This window comes from Frieseomelitta varia, unplaced genomic scaffold (genome assembly GCF_011392965.1).
Source record: "Frieseomelitta varia isolate USP_RPSP 00005682 unplaced genomic scaffold, Fvar_1.2 scaffold_244, whole genome shotgun sequence".
Classification (NCBI taxonomy): domain Eukaryota; kingdom Metazoa; phylum Arthropoda; class Insecta; order Hymenoptera; family Apidae; genus Frieseomelitta; species Frieseomelitta varia.
Genome location: NW_025109973.1, coordinates 577,483 through 592,213, shown reverse-complemented (window position 1 = coordinate 592,213; position 14,731 = coordinate 577,483). Strand labels below are relative to the sequence as shown.

Genomic DNA, 14,731 nt, shown 5'->3' with positions numbered 1-14,731 from the left:
AGAATACATCAAATAAAGACATATATATATATATATATATATATATATATATATATATTATACATATATATACATATATATATATATATATACATATCTTGTAAATATAATTATCGTGATTTGTAAGTATTTATGGCTATATTTGTTTTATATATATGTAAGAATTTATAATTAGTCATACTCAATCGTCATAGCAGCAAAATACAAGATACCTTTCATTATCTTGCTGTTTCTTTCGTTTATTATAATAACTTATTAATTTATAGGTAACCTTTTCAAATGGATAACAGTCTGAGGAATGTAAGTATACATTATAAAAAATGATATTATTATCTACATGTATATTAAAAACTGCTATTGCTTCAAAATTGTTCATTTACATTTCATGATGTAAAAAATTATATTTGGACTGCCCAACATTTCGTTTAAAAATAATAAATTTTAGGCATTTTGATAATAAAAAAATATATAAAAAAATAAAAATCGTTTGATTTCTTAAAATTATAATTCAAAGTAATATCATAAAATTTATAATTCTTTTAAGTCGAACTATCAAACATCTAATAAAATCAAACTATTAATTATTAATATTGCAAAACTTTATTGTTTGTAGTAAACTTCTATTTCATAAACTTTCAGAAACATTTAGCTAGTGGAGAAACCACTCAGAGTCGCTTAGCAGAAGCTTTATATGGAACACAGACTGAAAATAAAATGCTACCAGGATTTGATCATAATCGGGATGATGTTGAATATTACCGTGTTCAACAAGATATTGACTGTGACGAAGTATATCCTGGAATATATATTGGTGATGCGTAAGTATTTTAATATCGTTTATGTCTGTATATTTAAAAAAGATTAATTTGCATTTAATACTTTTCAGTTCCACAGCAAAAAATAAAAAATATCTCAAAATGTTGGGTATAACACATTTGCTTAATGCTGCTGAAGGAAAAAGATTTGGATGTGTAAATACTAATAAGAGTTATTATTCTGACACAACAATAAAATATCTTGGCCTACCACTTATTGATATGTGTACTACAGATATTAGCAAGTACTTTAATATTATTGCAGACTTTATTGATGAAGCTATTTCCACTGGAGGTAATGCAACAATTTAGTAATTAAAGAAAAAGTGTAAGAAAATTCAAGTACATTGTTTAAAATTAAATTTCCCCTTTTATTAGGTAAAGCTTTTGTTCACTGTATGTTAGGAATTTCACGTAGTGCAACATGTGTGTTAGCATATTTAATGATCAAAAAAGGAATGCTCGCCACAGATGCAATTCGAACAGTTCGCAAAAATCGTTTCGTCCAACCAAATAGCGGTTTTCTTCATCAGTTAGCACAGTTAGATAATCAGTTACGAAGACAGCACTGAATGAATGCAACTTTGAAATTTGTAAACAATACATAATGCATCGAATTCTATAGGTATATGTATGTCTCTTCATGGTATAAACAATTTCTGATACATATCTTTGTATATACAAAATGAACTCGAAAACTTGTGGTTAAATTTTAACATCAGTTTCATCATTTTATAGAGCATTTCTCGAGCAAGATTTAAGTGTGTGAAACATTAATCTTTACATAACATAAAATAAAATCTGTGACAAAAGAGAATCGAGGAAAAAAAGAAAAAAATGGTTGTCCGAATAATTTCTTGGCTTATACTGTTTGAATTATAGAGATATATCAGAATAATGCATGAAAGAATTAAGCATAAAAGATTGTACAAAAATGTTTGAGACAGCATGCATCTATTTTTAAAAGATAACCTGCAATCGTTTTTGTGTTACAGTTTGCAATAAAAAATTAACGTTAAACGTACAAATCATTTTTTAAAATTATCATAGTTAATCTTTATCAAAATAAATTATTCACTAATTTTAAATATTTAATTATAAGATACTTTTGTAACCGTAATGATTTAGTATACAAAAAGTTGAGAAGAATGACATTTTTTTCATTTAAATAAAGAGAATAAGTGAAAAATGTAAAATAAAAGTTTTCTACAAAATACTTAAATTTGAAAATTTATCAAATACATTATACCAAACCAATTTTTAATTAAACATGTTCAAATTCTATTTAAAACAAGTCAAAAATTTTGACTTATTTTTGTATACAGAATAATGTCCTATTGATGATATATTTTTATTCTGTCCGAAGTTAAATTTAAGGATGCTTGATAAGTTTTCAAAGCTGAATTTCTTGAAAACGGAGCTTTGTATGAAAAAATATTTTTCTTTTCAACTTTTTTACGTAAAATCGCCTTCTAATCATTTGTGTCATGATTAAAAAAAATATGCAAAGCCGAGGAAATCGCTAGTTGTATATAAATAATTGTGCATAAAAATTGAATAAACTCAATCAAAATATATAAGTAGTTTGATATATTGTTAATATCGTACTCAAAGTTTATTATTAATTATCTAAAAATTAGATATTATGTCACACATACATGTACGAGATAGTAATCATATAGTTTATACTATTCATCACGACGAAGGTATAATTATGTATATAAAATTATCACTTATAATAATTCACATTATTATATATTAATCAATTATTATTATTATAAATAATATTATAAATAAATTACAATAGAACCTCGATTAATAATTCGTTCTGAAAAATGTTCATTCGAAAACTGAAATTCAGTTCTCTATAAGAATTAACATAAAATGATCAATTCATTTTAGAATCCCAAATGATTGCTTGTTTATATTTTTATAATAGTATTTAATGCATAAAATCGAAGACAATAAAAGTGCATACAATCTTAAAAGGATATGCATAATAAATAGATAAATTACATGCGAAAATATAATTTCATAATTTAGGGAGTATTTCCTTCTATGAAAGTACTATTATATATCGATTGTTCTGGGAGTTTTATCTTTTCCTTTTCTGTCGTTAGAATTTACTTAAAACTTACTGTATTTCTGTTTCATTAGAAACTTCTACAATGAAATTTATTTTTGCCTGTTTTAAAATGTTTCTAAGATGAAATATAGACCTTATATATTACAAAACTAATAAAGAAAGAAATTAAGGAACATCCTCCCATTACAGCTCGTGAACAACACTTGTCTATTGGAATAGAGATTCTTTTGTTGCAAAAATGTGAGATGAAAGTCGTTCAACAAACCGAGATATTACTATATTATTATAGTATATATATTAATAAATTAATATTATATTACTATCATACAATTATTGATTAATATTATACCAATAATTGCTACTATATTATGTATTATATAATTTTTATTAAAAAAATATTAATTATAAATATATTAAAAATATTATACAGAGTATCTAGATTTATGAATACTAATTGAAAATATTATATAAAAAAATAGTTTAAATAAGAAGTGAATATAATTTCATGGGAATCATAATCTAGTATTGTTTCTTTGTTGATAGACACAAAATTCATCTCACTGTAGAAGTAATATGAAGGTGAAATACGATTTTGTGAATATAATAATATTTAATTCAACTCAAAATTTTTTATAAAAAAGTATTACTTATATATATCGAAAAATTGTAATTTTAATTTCGTAGAGCCTTAATAATTCTTTAAATCTTTCATATTTCTGTTACTGTTTTGATCATCAGAATAAAACTCAATAAAATAGTTAAACTAGCGAAAGGCAGGTTCGTACGTTTCAGGTACTGTTCGAACTCAACCAAAATTGTTTAATCTAATCCAATTCCGCAGTGTCGAGTACTCGCACTTGGATAATTTGGGCAAATATAATTAAATAAAGGTAAAACCGCTGATGTATTATGTTCCTATCAATTTCAAAAATTTAAATATTTTGTAGAAATCAACATTTTTTACAACTTTTTCATATTCCCATTTTCCTATATATATAATTGTCGGAATTTCTTAGTTTCTGAAATATTTGCCAATATTAGCTCATTGAATCCTACCTATGTATGTATTTGTGACATACTACAAGTTTTGCCGCTATATCAGCCATCGCTGTCTTTATCTTTGTATCTTCATAATCATAATCATGACATGATTCTTGAAATTGTTGAAGAGATTGAGATCCTTCCGATTCAAAAGCGGGAGACGGTATTGGCGTGGAAATTGATGATGATGTCTGGTTTGAAAAAGAACTATACAGATCTTCATCTGCGATACGGACAATAATTTTCCGTATTTCGCTTTTCAAGCGTGCCTTATTGAAATCAGATTTTAACGACTTAAGCTCCAACGCTACATATTGGCCGAATTTATCGTAATCGTCCGGTTCTTTTTGGAGAGTTCTTAAAGCTGATTTATATAGCTCTTCATCCACATCATTATTTTTATGCTTCCGTTTTTTTGATTGTATCCTGTTTTCGTTTTTATCTTCTGTTTTTTCTTCTGCTTTGTCTTCTGTTTTGTCTTCTCCCTAAAAGAAATAACATTTTTATATGGATCAAATACAATTATTCATTAATGTTATTTAATGTTTGAATAGTTAATAGTTCTTAGTTTAATAAATGTAATAGGATAAAATTATGGTCATAATATTTTTTAGTTTCTAACAACAACAGCCGAGTTGGAATGCTAAAGATTTTTATAATCAATGGACTTTTCCTCATTGTCTCGGTGCCATTGATGAAAAACATATTATAATACAAACTCCAAAAAATAGTGGAAGCCATTATTACAACTATAAAGGAACGTACAGTATTATTTTATTAGCCATTGTTGGTGCCGATTACAAGTTTACTTATCGACGTTAGATGCAATGGAAGAGTTTCTGATCGAGGAGTTTTTCAGAACTGTTTTCTAAATAATGGACTCGAGCAAAGCACTATAAATCTTCCAAATGCTGAGATATGCCCATACCATATTGCTTTGTCACCGATGACGCATTTACCATGAAAAAATATATTTTAAAAATCGTATCCTTTTCAAGATCAACCAGCATCAAATCCTATTTTCAATTGTCGGTTGTCGAGAGCACGACGAATAATAGAAAATTAGGTACGGTTTGGTATAATTGCCAATAAATTTCGAATTCTACGAAGAGTTATAAATCCAATACCGGAGGTTGTAACAAACATTGTTTTAGCTATGTGCACATTACATAATTTTTTGTTATTTTCAAATTTTTCGCGTATAAATTATTTACATTCGGGATTGACACTGAGGACGAATATTCTCACGAATTAGGATTAGGCAGTTGATGAGATGAAAACTTATCCGACAATGTTTTTCTTCCACTACATAAAAGAAATCGAAATAATTATGCCACTTCTCAGAAAAATGTGAGAAATGAATTCAAAGATTTTTTTATGACAACGGCTGGTGAAGTTTCGTGGCTTTTACTTACAACAGACACTGAAGCTTCTGTATATGACAACGTGTTATCGTTAGTCAGTACTGGCACTAAAAACCGCATAGCTTGAAAATATGGCCAGTTACTACATATTAAATTGTCTGTACCACTTCCGCTTTTTGATTTTTTCCTCACTTTTCTCAATTCCTGTGACATCTATATTTTGTATAATTAAATAATATATTTATTTAATTTTATTGATTTAATTGCATATACTTACCTGATTCCGCAAATTATGTATTTTACGTTGAATTTCCTCCACAGAACAAGAGAAATTCAATGCAAATTCTTCAAAAATTTTTGCTTTGGTTTCCCTGTTTCTATATTGAATATCTTTAGTATTCCATAATACCGATTTCTCTTCATATTGAGAAATTAGTTCAATAATTTCACTTTTTGACCACACTTTTTTATTATTCATTATTCTGCTCGCACGACAGTACTCTCAGGACTTTGAAACCGGAGCAGGAATTCAAATAGTAACTGTCCGAGAGCAGTATAATATTGTGTCCATTTCCGAGCAAGTCGCGAGACGTCGACTCTCAAATAGCGATGCTCTCAGACAGTAACTCTCAGAAGCAATATCCATTTGCCAGAAATACTCTCGAGAGCAACTCGCGACAGTTTTACTCTCAATAGACACGTACCTTTAGGATAGACCTGGTGATTTATGCCCCTCTTCGAGAGCTATTGGTTTCCATACTTTTACATATCATATGGTCTCCATACTTTTACATTATATCATATGAACTTCATTATCATACGAGTGTTAGTAGTAGCACAGACGAAGTATATTCATATATGTACTTTCGTCTGTGGCAATGTCCTATTCATATATCTCGTTTGTGCTACTACTTTATTTACAATGCATTTAATTATTTATGGTAGTTTTATGCTATAAATATTTTGAGAATTAATTATTAAAAACTATTTGTAAACACGAAATAAAATACAAAATAAGAACAGTTTGGATTTAGAATTGTTTAAAAGAGTGAATTAAATAATAAACATAAACATGATATAAAATTAACTATAGGTAATGATTGATATTTCTATAATGTATTATAATATTTGTTTTATGTATTTCATATATGAAAAAGAATAGACATAATCCTTTGAAATGATTGATTATCATTATACAAACAAGAGATTAACATTTTGTACCAAACAATACTTCTAAAAAAGAAACAGATCAAATACATGTACTATATATACTCTTATTTCTTCAATAAGATTCTTTGACATCCAAAATGGTAGTATATTACCTATTCGATTATTCTGATATAGATGATTTATAGTACTTTGTATTTGTAATAAAAATATATAATAAATATAATTTATGTTTTATTTTACGTATATAATATACAGGATGTTCCCGGGTTAAATCGCTAAACTTTAGATATGAATTTAAGACTCTAAAACAAATTTTTCCTTTATAAGTATGCTAGTAAATGCTTTCTTCAAGAAATATTTACTACTAAAGTTGTAGGATTTAGTAATGTACGCCATCGAAATAATTCAGGTTTATTACGTATATTACTAAAGAAAATTGTATTTATTATTAATAATTGTAATTATTACATATGTTGCTCAAAAGACAAGCATTATACCTATCAACAGAAGAAGTGGCCGATTGATATATTACTTTAGAAATAAATATGTCTTGAAGGAAGTATTTGCAAACATACTTCCACAGAAAAAATTTGTTTGTTTTATGGTCCTAAATTAATATCTAAAGTTTGGCGATTTAACCCAGAAACACCCTATATAATATTTATAAAAAAATGAAATAAAAATGAGATATTAATTATGACAGATTTATTAACATCACGCTTCTATTTAGATTAGTTTAATATTATTACAAAAATTTGCAAACAATGACTGAACATGTTTATATATATTTTTATTAAATTGTTTCATTTTGTTTTAATTTTATTTTTGTACAAATGGATAATATTTACTTATACATCAATAAGAGGCTGTTCTACAGTTGCAGATGTTAAAGATAACAATCTTTTCTTCACTATATGAATCTTTTTGTTTGAGAGACAAATAATGTAACAATGATCTGGATATGTTATCGATATTTTATCAAAAGCCTCATTGTTAGGAAATGCTTTGGGATCAATTTTATTGGTTAGTGTGACTAAACCTATAATAATGTTTGCAAATCTTTCATCATTTTCCAATTCACCTCCAGACTAGAATAAAACAAAACATACAGTTTTAAGATTTTATTCTATATATAATTTAAAGAGCAAAAAAATACTACCGTTAGTACAGCTCCATCCTCTGTCAAAACCAGATGTCCAATTTGATCTGGAATACGTTCCAGTGAAAGCATATTCTTTTTTTAATCTTTAATATGGTACTTTAAAATGGTATTCTTTTATTTCTTCTCTTAAATATTCATAATAATACAACTTTTTTTGTATTATTATGTTTCAATAAGTTAACTGTATCGACGAATTAATTTATGTTTGATAAATTTTCAGAAAAATTAAATATATCAATGAAAATTCGTTGACAATTCCATAAAATCATAACAATTTTTATTTATTTATTTACACATTGATTAACGGCAGAATAAATATGATAAATAGTTATAGTATGATACTTATACATATCTTACATTTCAAAATACCAACCTTGAAAAAGTATTTTCTATGTTTGTACAATTTGCTACAGTGAATGTAAGACTTATATTGTCAAAGTTGGTAAAATCAGTAACACAAGTACAGAATAGACCTGACATGCAATATTTTTTTGTTCCTTATCAATAGACTTGACATACTTTTTTTATATCCTATATATTCTGATCTCCTATTATTATTTTCTGTTATTTTATAGTGCAACATATATCTGGTTTCATTCACTAGTTTTGTAATAATCAATTTTATAGTATTATTTGATTTTTAAAAAATTTGTTTATAAGAAAATGCATTTTATTATACAATGAAATTGATTGGAAAAAATAGATATGACATAATGAAAGTTATCAAATGCAGGCCTTCATGAAGAAAAGAGAAAGAAAGAAAAAACATATATATATATATATATATATATATATATATGTCACTAGGCAATTCGTAAAGGCATTTTGCAATTGAATATGTATTTTCATACAAAAGTGATTCGATCATACAGTACTTTAGCAAGTTACCAAAACTTTATTCAATTTAGTGGATTTTCCATCGGAAGAATTATTAGAAGTTTTAAAATATGAAAGATGAAGATGGAAGAAAGAATGTACAAGGAAAAAGAAAATTGTGAAAGAAATTGTAGTTTGATAATCTATATAAGTATTTATTCGTGATCTATTTGCTGGATCATAAATTTTTTATGAATTGAATTTTCAGTAGATAATTATATTTTAAGCTGTAGTTTCGAAAAACACCAACAGACATAGAGTTGTGTCCACCTCCTTAAAATTTCGTTTCATTACAACAGCCATAAAAATAAAAACCGTGTTGATGAAGCATCTCGTACTGAACATTTGAGATATACACAACTCAAACATTTTGTTCATCTTGCAAATGATTGCTTATTCATTGATTTTGTGCTTATTCTTAAGAGTTTTAAATTCTCGAAATTCGAAACCATCTTGAATTTTGTGAAATCTCGACATTTTGATGTTTCGACTTATCCGTATTCAAAATAATTTTTATGACATTCAAAAACTATCATAATCCTTGAACTCTCAGGTGCATAATATTTTGGCCATAATTTCCCCATATTCAGTATTCAAAAATAACTTGTGATATAACAAACTATACGAATAATTTCGAAAACTGTTTAATTCCGTGAAAAAAACGGAATTTTGATTTCAGCAACCTACAAAATAATAAATTTGAACCAAAAATTTTGCTTGGATAATATTAAATATATCTTTGTCTGGAACCAAGAAAAATATTTTTCAAACAAATAAAATAAATTTAAATTTGAAAACTTGCTCTCTTTTTCTCTAATCCTCTTGATCATTCCAATCCAGTAGATGAAATCCATGGATGAAATTCTACATTTCGTTTTTTGAGTTTGCCCATCTCTGAATTGATGGAGATTTATAAAAAAAAATCCATACAAAATTGATTTTGAGTTTGAAGTTCAAAGTTAAATTTTTTTTTATTGCATCATATTACTCATTATAAAGATAAAAAGTTTCAAAGAAATTATGAGTCGCAGCTTGACTGTTCTTTAAAAAAGAAGTATTAAATAATTCTTAAATTGAAATTATTCATTGTGTTTATATTTACATTTAATAAAAAAATGTTATGAACGAAATTTCAAATTAGCTTGTAAAATATATTAGATAGAATATGATAGAATAGTGAAATATATTAGAATAATAAAAGGTTTCTAGAGATTCCACAACAATGAGATTTTTAGTGATTATAACAATTTGTTGGTCAAAAGTTAATATTGCAACACTTTATTGTAGGTTAAGCCTTACATTCGTACGTATTTATTAATAACATAAAATATATGAGTAGATCTAACATATAATGTATTTTTTGTTACACATAAAACTAAATTTCCTGATGGTTAAAATTGATCCATTGCAGATTTTGATGGTATAATAATTACATTTACATTAGACATAAACTTTATATAATTTCTAACTATTAAATATAAACTTTATAAAACTGCAGCAGGATGTTGCATTAATCTTAAATGATTATAAATTTGAATTGAAGCTTTAAATAATATATTATTCTTTAGATTTAGTTTGATAATTTTCTAGCAGAATATCGGATTTCACCATGTTCAAAATGTTAACATTTAAATACTTTCATTGTATATTATACAAAGTATTATTTAGAAATTGATTGTTGATAATATTAATTGATAATATAAACATCTACCTTACCTGCTAATTAATTAATTAAGAAGTAGTAAAGCAGACCTCATTTCTTGTATATTTATATTTATATTTGATATTTCATTATTTTAGAAATTGTAATAATATTAATTGAGATATAACAAAGATAACGTTTGATAAATGCTACAAACTGAAAACTGTTTTGATTTAATGTTTAAATTTAAGTTAAATATTTAAAATCTAGTTGTAAAATGGACTAAATATATACAACATTTATCAATGTATGAAAATATAAGAAATAACATATGTAAAATTTAGCTTATCAAAACATAGAAAAGAAAAGAAATAGAAACTATATAAAACGATTTTAAATTCGTAATTTATAGATTTTTAACGTATGATTTAATGATACATATAACATTTATTCTACATCTCATTTGTGGTTTTAAATCTTACAATAAACAATTAAACTCTATTGTATACATCGTACAAAAACATATTACAAACTCTAATGATAAATAAAATTTTATTGAAATGAATAATGCAAAATACGATTTACTTCAATAAACATGATTTATTTCTCATGAATTTTATTTACAAAGTTCCAAATTACTTTTTAGGCTTTTTGTCTTTAGCAACCTCATCTGGATTCTCTGCTGCATCTTTCGCACGTTTCGCACGAATTCCTACTAGTCTGGCATCAGCTCGAGCTGTACGAACAGTTGTATAAGCAGAAAACTTCTTCTCGTTCTCCGAAATTACACGAGCCTTAGCTTTAACTCGTGTTTGGTGTCTAACTGGCATGATTTCTCCTTTAATTTGTGTGGCAAGTTTCATCTCTTCTTCAGTAGCATCACCATTCTTAGGCTAATTTCATAAACAATATTAGTATATAATCTTTTTTTAGTAGCTCTTAAATTGAAAATAATACTAACTTTTTTCTCGTTCAATGGGAAGAGAATCAATTTTGATTTATATTCTTTCAGTCTTTGAGCGTTTGTTTGTAACGACTCAACAGACTTGTTGCGTCTTCTTGCATCTACTGCAATTCCAATGGTTGTCGCTAATCTTCTACTTATACCACTGGCTTTTAACTCTGCCAAGGTAAAACCTTTTCCTGGTCGAATCTTTGTGTGGTATCGCACTGTTGGGCAATGTACCACAGGTCTGAGTAACTTCACAGGCCTTAAAATTTATTAAAATTAATTTAAATAATTTAAATAAATATACTGTAAAATGAAAGTATTATTTACCTTGGCGCAACATCTCGAGCTTTCTTAATTCTAGTTTGTTTGCGGCGGTACTTTCTGGCTGGTTGGTTAAACCATGTGTGAACAAATCTCTCCCAGTCTTTATGGAAGTGCCCATTTGGAATCATATTATTTCTCTTGCCCATTTTTAAACTAAAACAAAAATAAAAATTTATATACGTCTTTGCTTTTCAAAAATTACTTTAAATATAAAAATTTCTGGAAATCCAATTAATGCGTAATAGGTTATAAACATTACTATTATAAATAAACAAAATACTAGTTTTCCATTGAATAAAATTTCACAATTTTATCATAATTTTATAACATTTCTATAATTATTATTGACACATCTTTCTATTAAAAAATTAATAATAAATTAATTCCCAATCAAACACGATAAAATAATAGCACGATTACTGTCAAAAATTTTCTTATAAATTCGAAAATTATAATAATATTGTTCAATTGTGTTTGAAAATGAACATAAATAATAACAATTTTTTATTACTTCGCAAAGTATTATTTCAGGATGTTAAGTTTTTAATTGGATCTTAAATCTACAAGCTTGCCTATTTCACAAATTTACCACGAGGTAAAAACTTTAGCACAAACGAGATACAGACTAGATGTGGTACCTAATGCATTTATATGCTCTTTATCATTTTTGTGTCACATCCTGCCGTACCGATTTAAGCAGCGTTTGCACGGCAACACTGATGCACATACTGACGATAGGAATTGAAATGCAAAAAATATGAATGTTGCTAATTCTGCGCCGAAATATTGTGTGATAGAAAGACCGCTAAATCTTCTATTCGAATAAATTATTTTAGATTTTGTATAGTTCTTCTGTCCATCACTTACCAAAGTGACAGAAACAACTAACATTCTTTCACTGGATATTTGAAGCATTAGTTAAAGCAATTCGAATGAGCATATTCTCGCAATAATTTTTACTATATTTTTACAATATCTTTATTATACGTAGTTGACATACCTTTTTCTCGTAAGAGAAATTACATCTTGACACGAAATTAAGCAGTTATTAATTAAAATATTAATAAACTGTTTCTCATTCTTTATATAGTGAAATGTGTAATGATTTTTTACCCATTTTTTATAAAAAAAAAAAAAAGGATTTAAAACAAGTCTCTGAAAAGTGCAAACTTGAATTTGACTTTCAAACTTGTTTTACACAGTATGACTAATATCCGATGTAGAACTGTAGATAATTTACATTTTTCCTTACACTAAATTTTAGAATACAGAGAGATTTTGAAAAGACTAGATTTTACAATGGAAAAAATTGTTTCCAATTAATAGAACATATACTGTAGACTTTAATAATAGTTTCACATTATTTTTTAATCTTCTTTAGCAACTTTATCTGGATTTTCTGTTGCATCTTTTGCATGTTTCACACGAATTTTTACTGCCTGGCATCAGCCCGAGATTTACGAAGAATTGCATATGCAACCAATTTCGCTTCCTCCAACGAAATTACAGGAGCCTTAGCTTTAACTTGTGCTTCGTGTCTAACTGACATGATTTCTCCTTTAACTTGCATGGAAAGTTTCATCTCTTCTTCAGTAGTATCATCATTCTTAGGCTAATTTCATACACAACATTAGTATATAATCTTTTTTTAGGAGCTCTTAAATTCAAAATAATACTTATTTTTTTCTCGTTCAGTTGAGAAGAGAATCAATTTAGATCTACATTCTTTGAGTCTTTGAATATTTATTTATAAAGACGCAACTGACTTATTCCGTATTCTAGGATCTACTGTAATTCCAATAGTTTTGGCAAATATTTTATTTAAACCACTGGTTTTTAATTCTGCCAGGGTAAATTCTTTTCCTGCTCTAATTTTTATTACCGTAACGGATCTGGCCGCAAGCTCTGTGCCTGTCGCTCAATTGTTCAATATATAATATTACACGTAGTATGCTATCATCTGTCAAAACGAAAGTTATGTGTAAATAAATCGAAATCAATTTTTACAATGAACGAAAATTTACTTTCGCTGGTAAGGGAAATTCTTTTAACATAATTAAATTGTTAAATAATATAATGATATTCAAATAATTCTGAAAATAACTGTTTCAAACTGTTATATTTCAAGAAAATATAAAAATATAAAAAAAACATTTCGGTTCTGAGCGATATTATATTAGTTCTATAACTTTAATTTCTTCTGTTCTGTACATTTCTATATATTTCTATCTTTTAATTCTGTATTTCAATTTTAATTATATAATACAATTAATAATATATAATAATAATATAACGTATAATATATAATATATATAATATATTATACAATTCTAATAATACATAATCATGATGTTATATATAAGGTACATAGCACCGAAATTATTGAAATAAAATCTTCTATCTAGTATTGTAGTTTTCTTTCAACATCATACGTTTTGAAATAATATTCACTTTCTTCTCATTCAGAAGAGAATCAATTTAGATTTATAGTTTTTGAGTCTTTGAGAGTTTGTTTGCAAAGACTCAACTGAGCTGTTGCATCTTCTTGCATCTACTGCAATTCCAATGGTTGTCGCTAATCTTCTATTTATACCACTGGCTTTTAATTCTGCCAAAGAAAAACCTTTTTCTGGTTTAATTTTCGTGTGGTACCGCACTGTTGGGCAATGTACCACAGGTCTGAGTAACTTCACAGGCCTTAAAATTTATTAAAATTAATTTAAATAATTTAAATAAATAAACTGTAAAATAAAAGTGTATTATTTAGCTTGGCGCAACAACACGAGTTTTCCTGATATGATATTTTTTTCGACGATACTTCATTGCCGTTTGGTTGAATTGTGTTCTAACACGTGTTTGTTATTTATTGTGAAAATGACAATTAGGGATTATGTGGTTTCCCTTTCCCAGTGTTTGAACTAAAACAAAAATAAAAATTTATATATGTATTCGCTTTTCAAAAACTACTTTAAATATAAATATTTCTGAAAATCCATGTATTGATGTGTAATAGGTTATAAACATTACTATCATAAATGTAAACAAAATAAACACTAATTTTCCATTGAATAAAATTTTATCATAATTTTATGACACTTCTATAATTATTATCGACATATCTTTCTATTAAAAAAATTAATTATAAATTAATTCCAAATAAAATATATGAAAAAATAATAGCACGATTATTGTCAAAAATTTTCTTATTAATTCGAAAATTACAATTATATTGGTTAATTGTGTCTGAAAACGTAAATGATAACAATTCTTTTGCAAAGTATTATTTCAGGATATTAAGT

General features: G+C 26.4%; 4 protein-coding genes and 1 pseudogene across 10 annotated transcripts; 1 reads left to right on the top strand and 4 right to left on the bottom strand.

Moving 5' to 3' along the window:
- The first annotated feature begins 83 nt into the window (after positions 1-83).
- LOC122528073 (dual specificity protein phosphatase 3) lies at positions 84-1,622 on the top strand. 3 transcript variants are annotated; one of them, XM_043652794.1, is made up of 5 exons: positions 84-122; positions 267-300; positions 640-818; positions 887-1,110; positions 1,194-1,622. In XM_043652794.1, exons 2-5 carry the CDS (start codon positions 280-282, stop codon positions 1,385-1,387), a joined length of 618 nt encoding a protein of 205 aa, XP_043508729.1. In that variant the 5' UTR covers positions 84-122; positions 267-279; the 3' UTR covers positions 1,388-1,622. The 3 variants fall into 3 exon arrangements, 2 of the variants coding, with proteins under 2 accessions (XP_043508729.1, XP_043508728.1); XR_006306484.1 differs by lacking the exon at positions 84-122 and having other exon boundaries at positions 150-300; positions 1,194-1,440; positions 1,554-1,622; XM_043652793.1 differs by lacking the exon at positions 84-122 and having other exon boundaries at positions 150-300.
- Positions 1,623-3,548: 1,926 nt separating this feature from the next.
- Positions 3,549-6,154, bottom strand: LOC122528070. Its single transcript, XM_043652788.1, has 3 exons — positions 5,584-6,154; positions 5,358-5,519; positions 3,549-4,427 (listed from the first exon to the last, which is right to left on the bottom strand). Exons 1-3 carry the CDS (start codon positions 5,782-5,784, stop codon positions 3,954-3,956), a joined length of 837 nt encoding a protein of 278 aa, XP_043508723.1. The 5' UTR covers positions 5,785-6,154; the 3' UTR covers positions 3,549-3,953.
- A 1,012-nt stretch (positions 6,155-7,166) lies between these two features.
- Positions 7,167-8,151, bottom strand: LOC122528079 (ragulator complex protein LAMTOR4 homolog). 3 transcript variants are annotated; one of them, XM_043652807.1, is made up of 3 exons: positions 8,012-8,151; positions 7,636-7,721; positions 7,167-7,564 (listed from the first exon to the last, which is right to left on the bottom strand). In XM_043652807.1, the coding sequence occupies exons 2-3, from the start codon at positions 7,705-7,707 to the stop codon at positions 7,325-7,327; spliced, it is 312 nt and encodes a 103-aa protein (XP_043508742.1). In that variant the 5' UTR covers positions 7,708-7,721; positions 8,012-8,151; the 3' UTR covers positions 7,167-7,324. The 3 variants fall into 3 exon arrangements, with proteins under 3 accessions (XP_043508742.1, XP_043508743.1, XP_043508741.1); XM_043652808.1 differs by lacking the exon at positions 8,012-8,151 and adding an exon at positions 7,932-7,975; XM_043652806.1 differs by lacking the exon at positions 8,012-8,151 and having other exon boundaries at positions 7,636-7,827.
- Positions 8,152-10,689: 2,538 nt separating this feature from the next.
- LOC122528072 (60S ribosomal protein L13-like) lies at positions 10,690-14,725 on the bottom strand. 3 transcript variants are annotated; one of them, XM_043652792.1, is made up of 4 exons: positions 14,702-14,725; positions 11,436-11,585; positions 11,118-11,367; positions 10,690-11,049 (listed from the first exon to the last, which is right to left on the bottom strand). In XM_043652792.1, the coding sequence occupies exons 2-4, from the start codon at positions 11,576-11,578 to the stop codon at positions 10,792-10,794; spliced, it is 651 nt and encodes a 216-aa protein (XP_043508727.1). In that variant the 5' UTR covers positions 11,579-11,585; positions 14,702-14,725; the 3' UTR covers positions 10,690-10,791. The 3 variants fall into 3 exon arrangements, with proteins under 3 accessions (XP_043508727.1, XP_043508725.1, XP_043508726.1); XM_043652790.1 differs by lacking the exon at positions 14,702-14,725 and adding an exon at positions 11,944-12,058; XM_043652791.1 differs by lacking the exon at positions 14,702-14,725 and adding an exon at positions 12,005-12,044.
- On the bottom strand, positions 12,800-14,255 carry LOC122528020 (annotated as a pseudogene).
- Positions 14,726-14,731: the final 6 nt, after the last annotated feature.

Excerpts from the sequence above, each read along its gene's own strand:
- LOC122528072 (XM_043652792.1), bottom strand. The coding sequence starts at position 11,578 with ATGGGCAAGAGAAATAATATGATTCCAAATGGGCACTTCCATAAAGAC. Across the intron at positions 11,368-11,435 it reads GCTCGAGATGTTGCGCCAAG|GCCTGTGAAGTTACTCAGAC; the intron begins GTAAATAATACT and ends ATAAATTTTAAG. Across the intron at positions 11,050-11,117 it reads TCCCATTGAACGAGAAAAAA|CCTAAGAATGGTGATGCTAC; the intron begins GTTAGTATTATT and ends TTATGAAATTAG.
- LOC122528073 (XM_043652794.1), top strand. The coding sequence starts at position 280 with ATGGATAACAGTCTGAGGAAT. Across the intron at positions 301-639 it reads TGGATAACAGTCTGAGGAAT|AAACATTTAGCTAGTGGAGA; the intron begins GTAAGTATACAT and ends ATAAACTTTCAG. Across the intron at positions 1,111-1,193 it reads TGAAGCTATTTCCACTGGAG|GTAAAGCTTTTGTTCACTGT; the intron begins GTAATGCAACAA and ends CCCTTTTATTAG.
- LOC122528079 (XM_043652807.1), bottom strand. The coding sequence starts at position 7,707 with ATGCTTTCACTGGAACGTATTCCAGATCAAATTGGACATCTGGTTTTG. Across the intron at positions 7,565-7,635 it reads AGGATGGAGCTGTACTAACG|TCTGGAGGTGAATTGGAAAA; the intron begins GTAGTATTTTTT and ends GTTTTATTCTAG.
- LOC122528070 (XM_043652788.1), bottom strand. The coding sequence starts at position 5,784 with ATGAATAATAAAAAAGTGTGGTCAAAAAGTGAAATTATTGAACTAATT. Across the intron at positions 5,520-5,583 it reads TACATAATTTGCGGAATCAG|ATGTCACAGGAATTGAGAAA; the intron begins GTAAGTATATGC and ends TACAAAATATAG. Across the intron at positions 4,428-5,357 it reads CAGAAGCTTCAGTGTCTGTT|GGAGAAGACAAAACAGAAGA; the intron begins GTAAGTAAAAGC and ends TATTTCTTTTAG.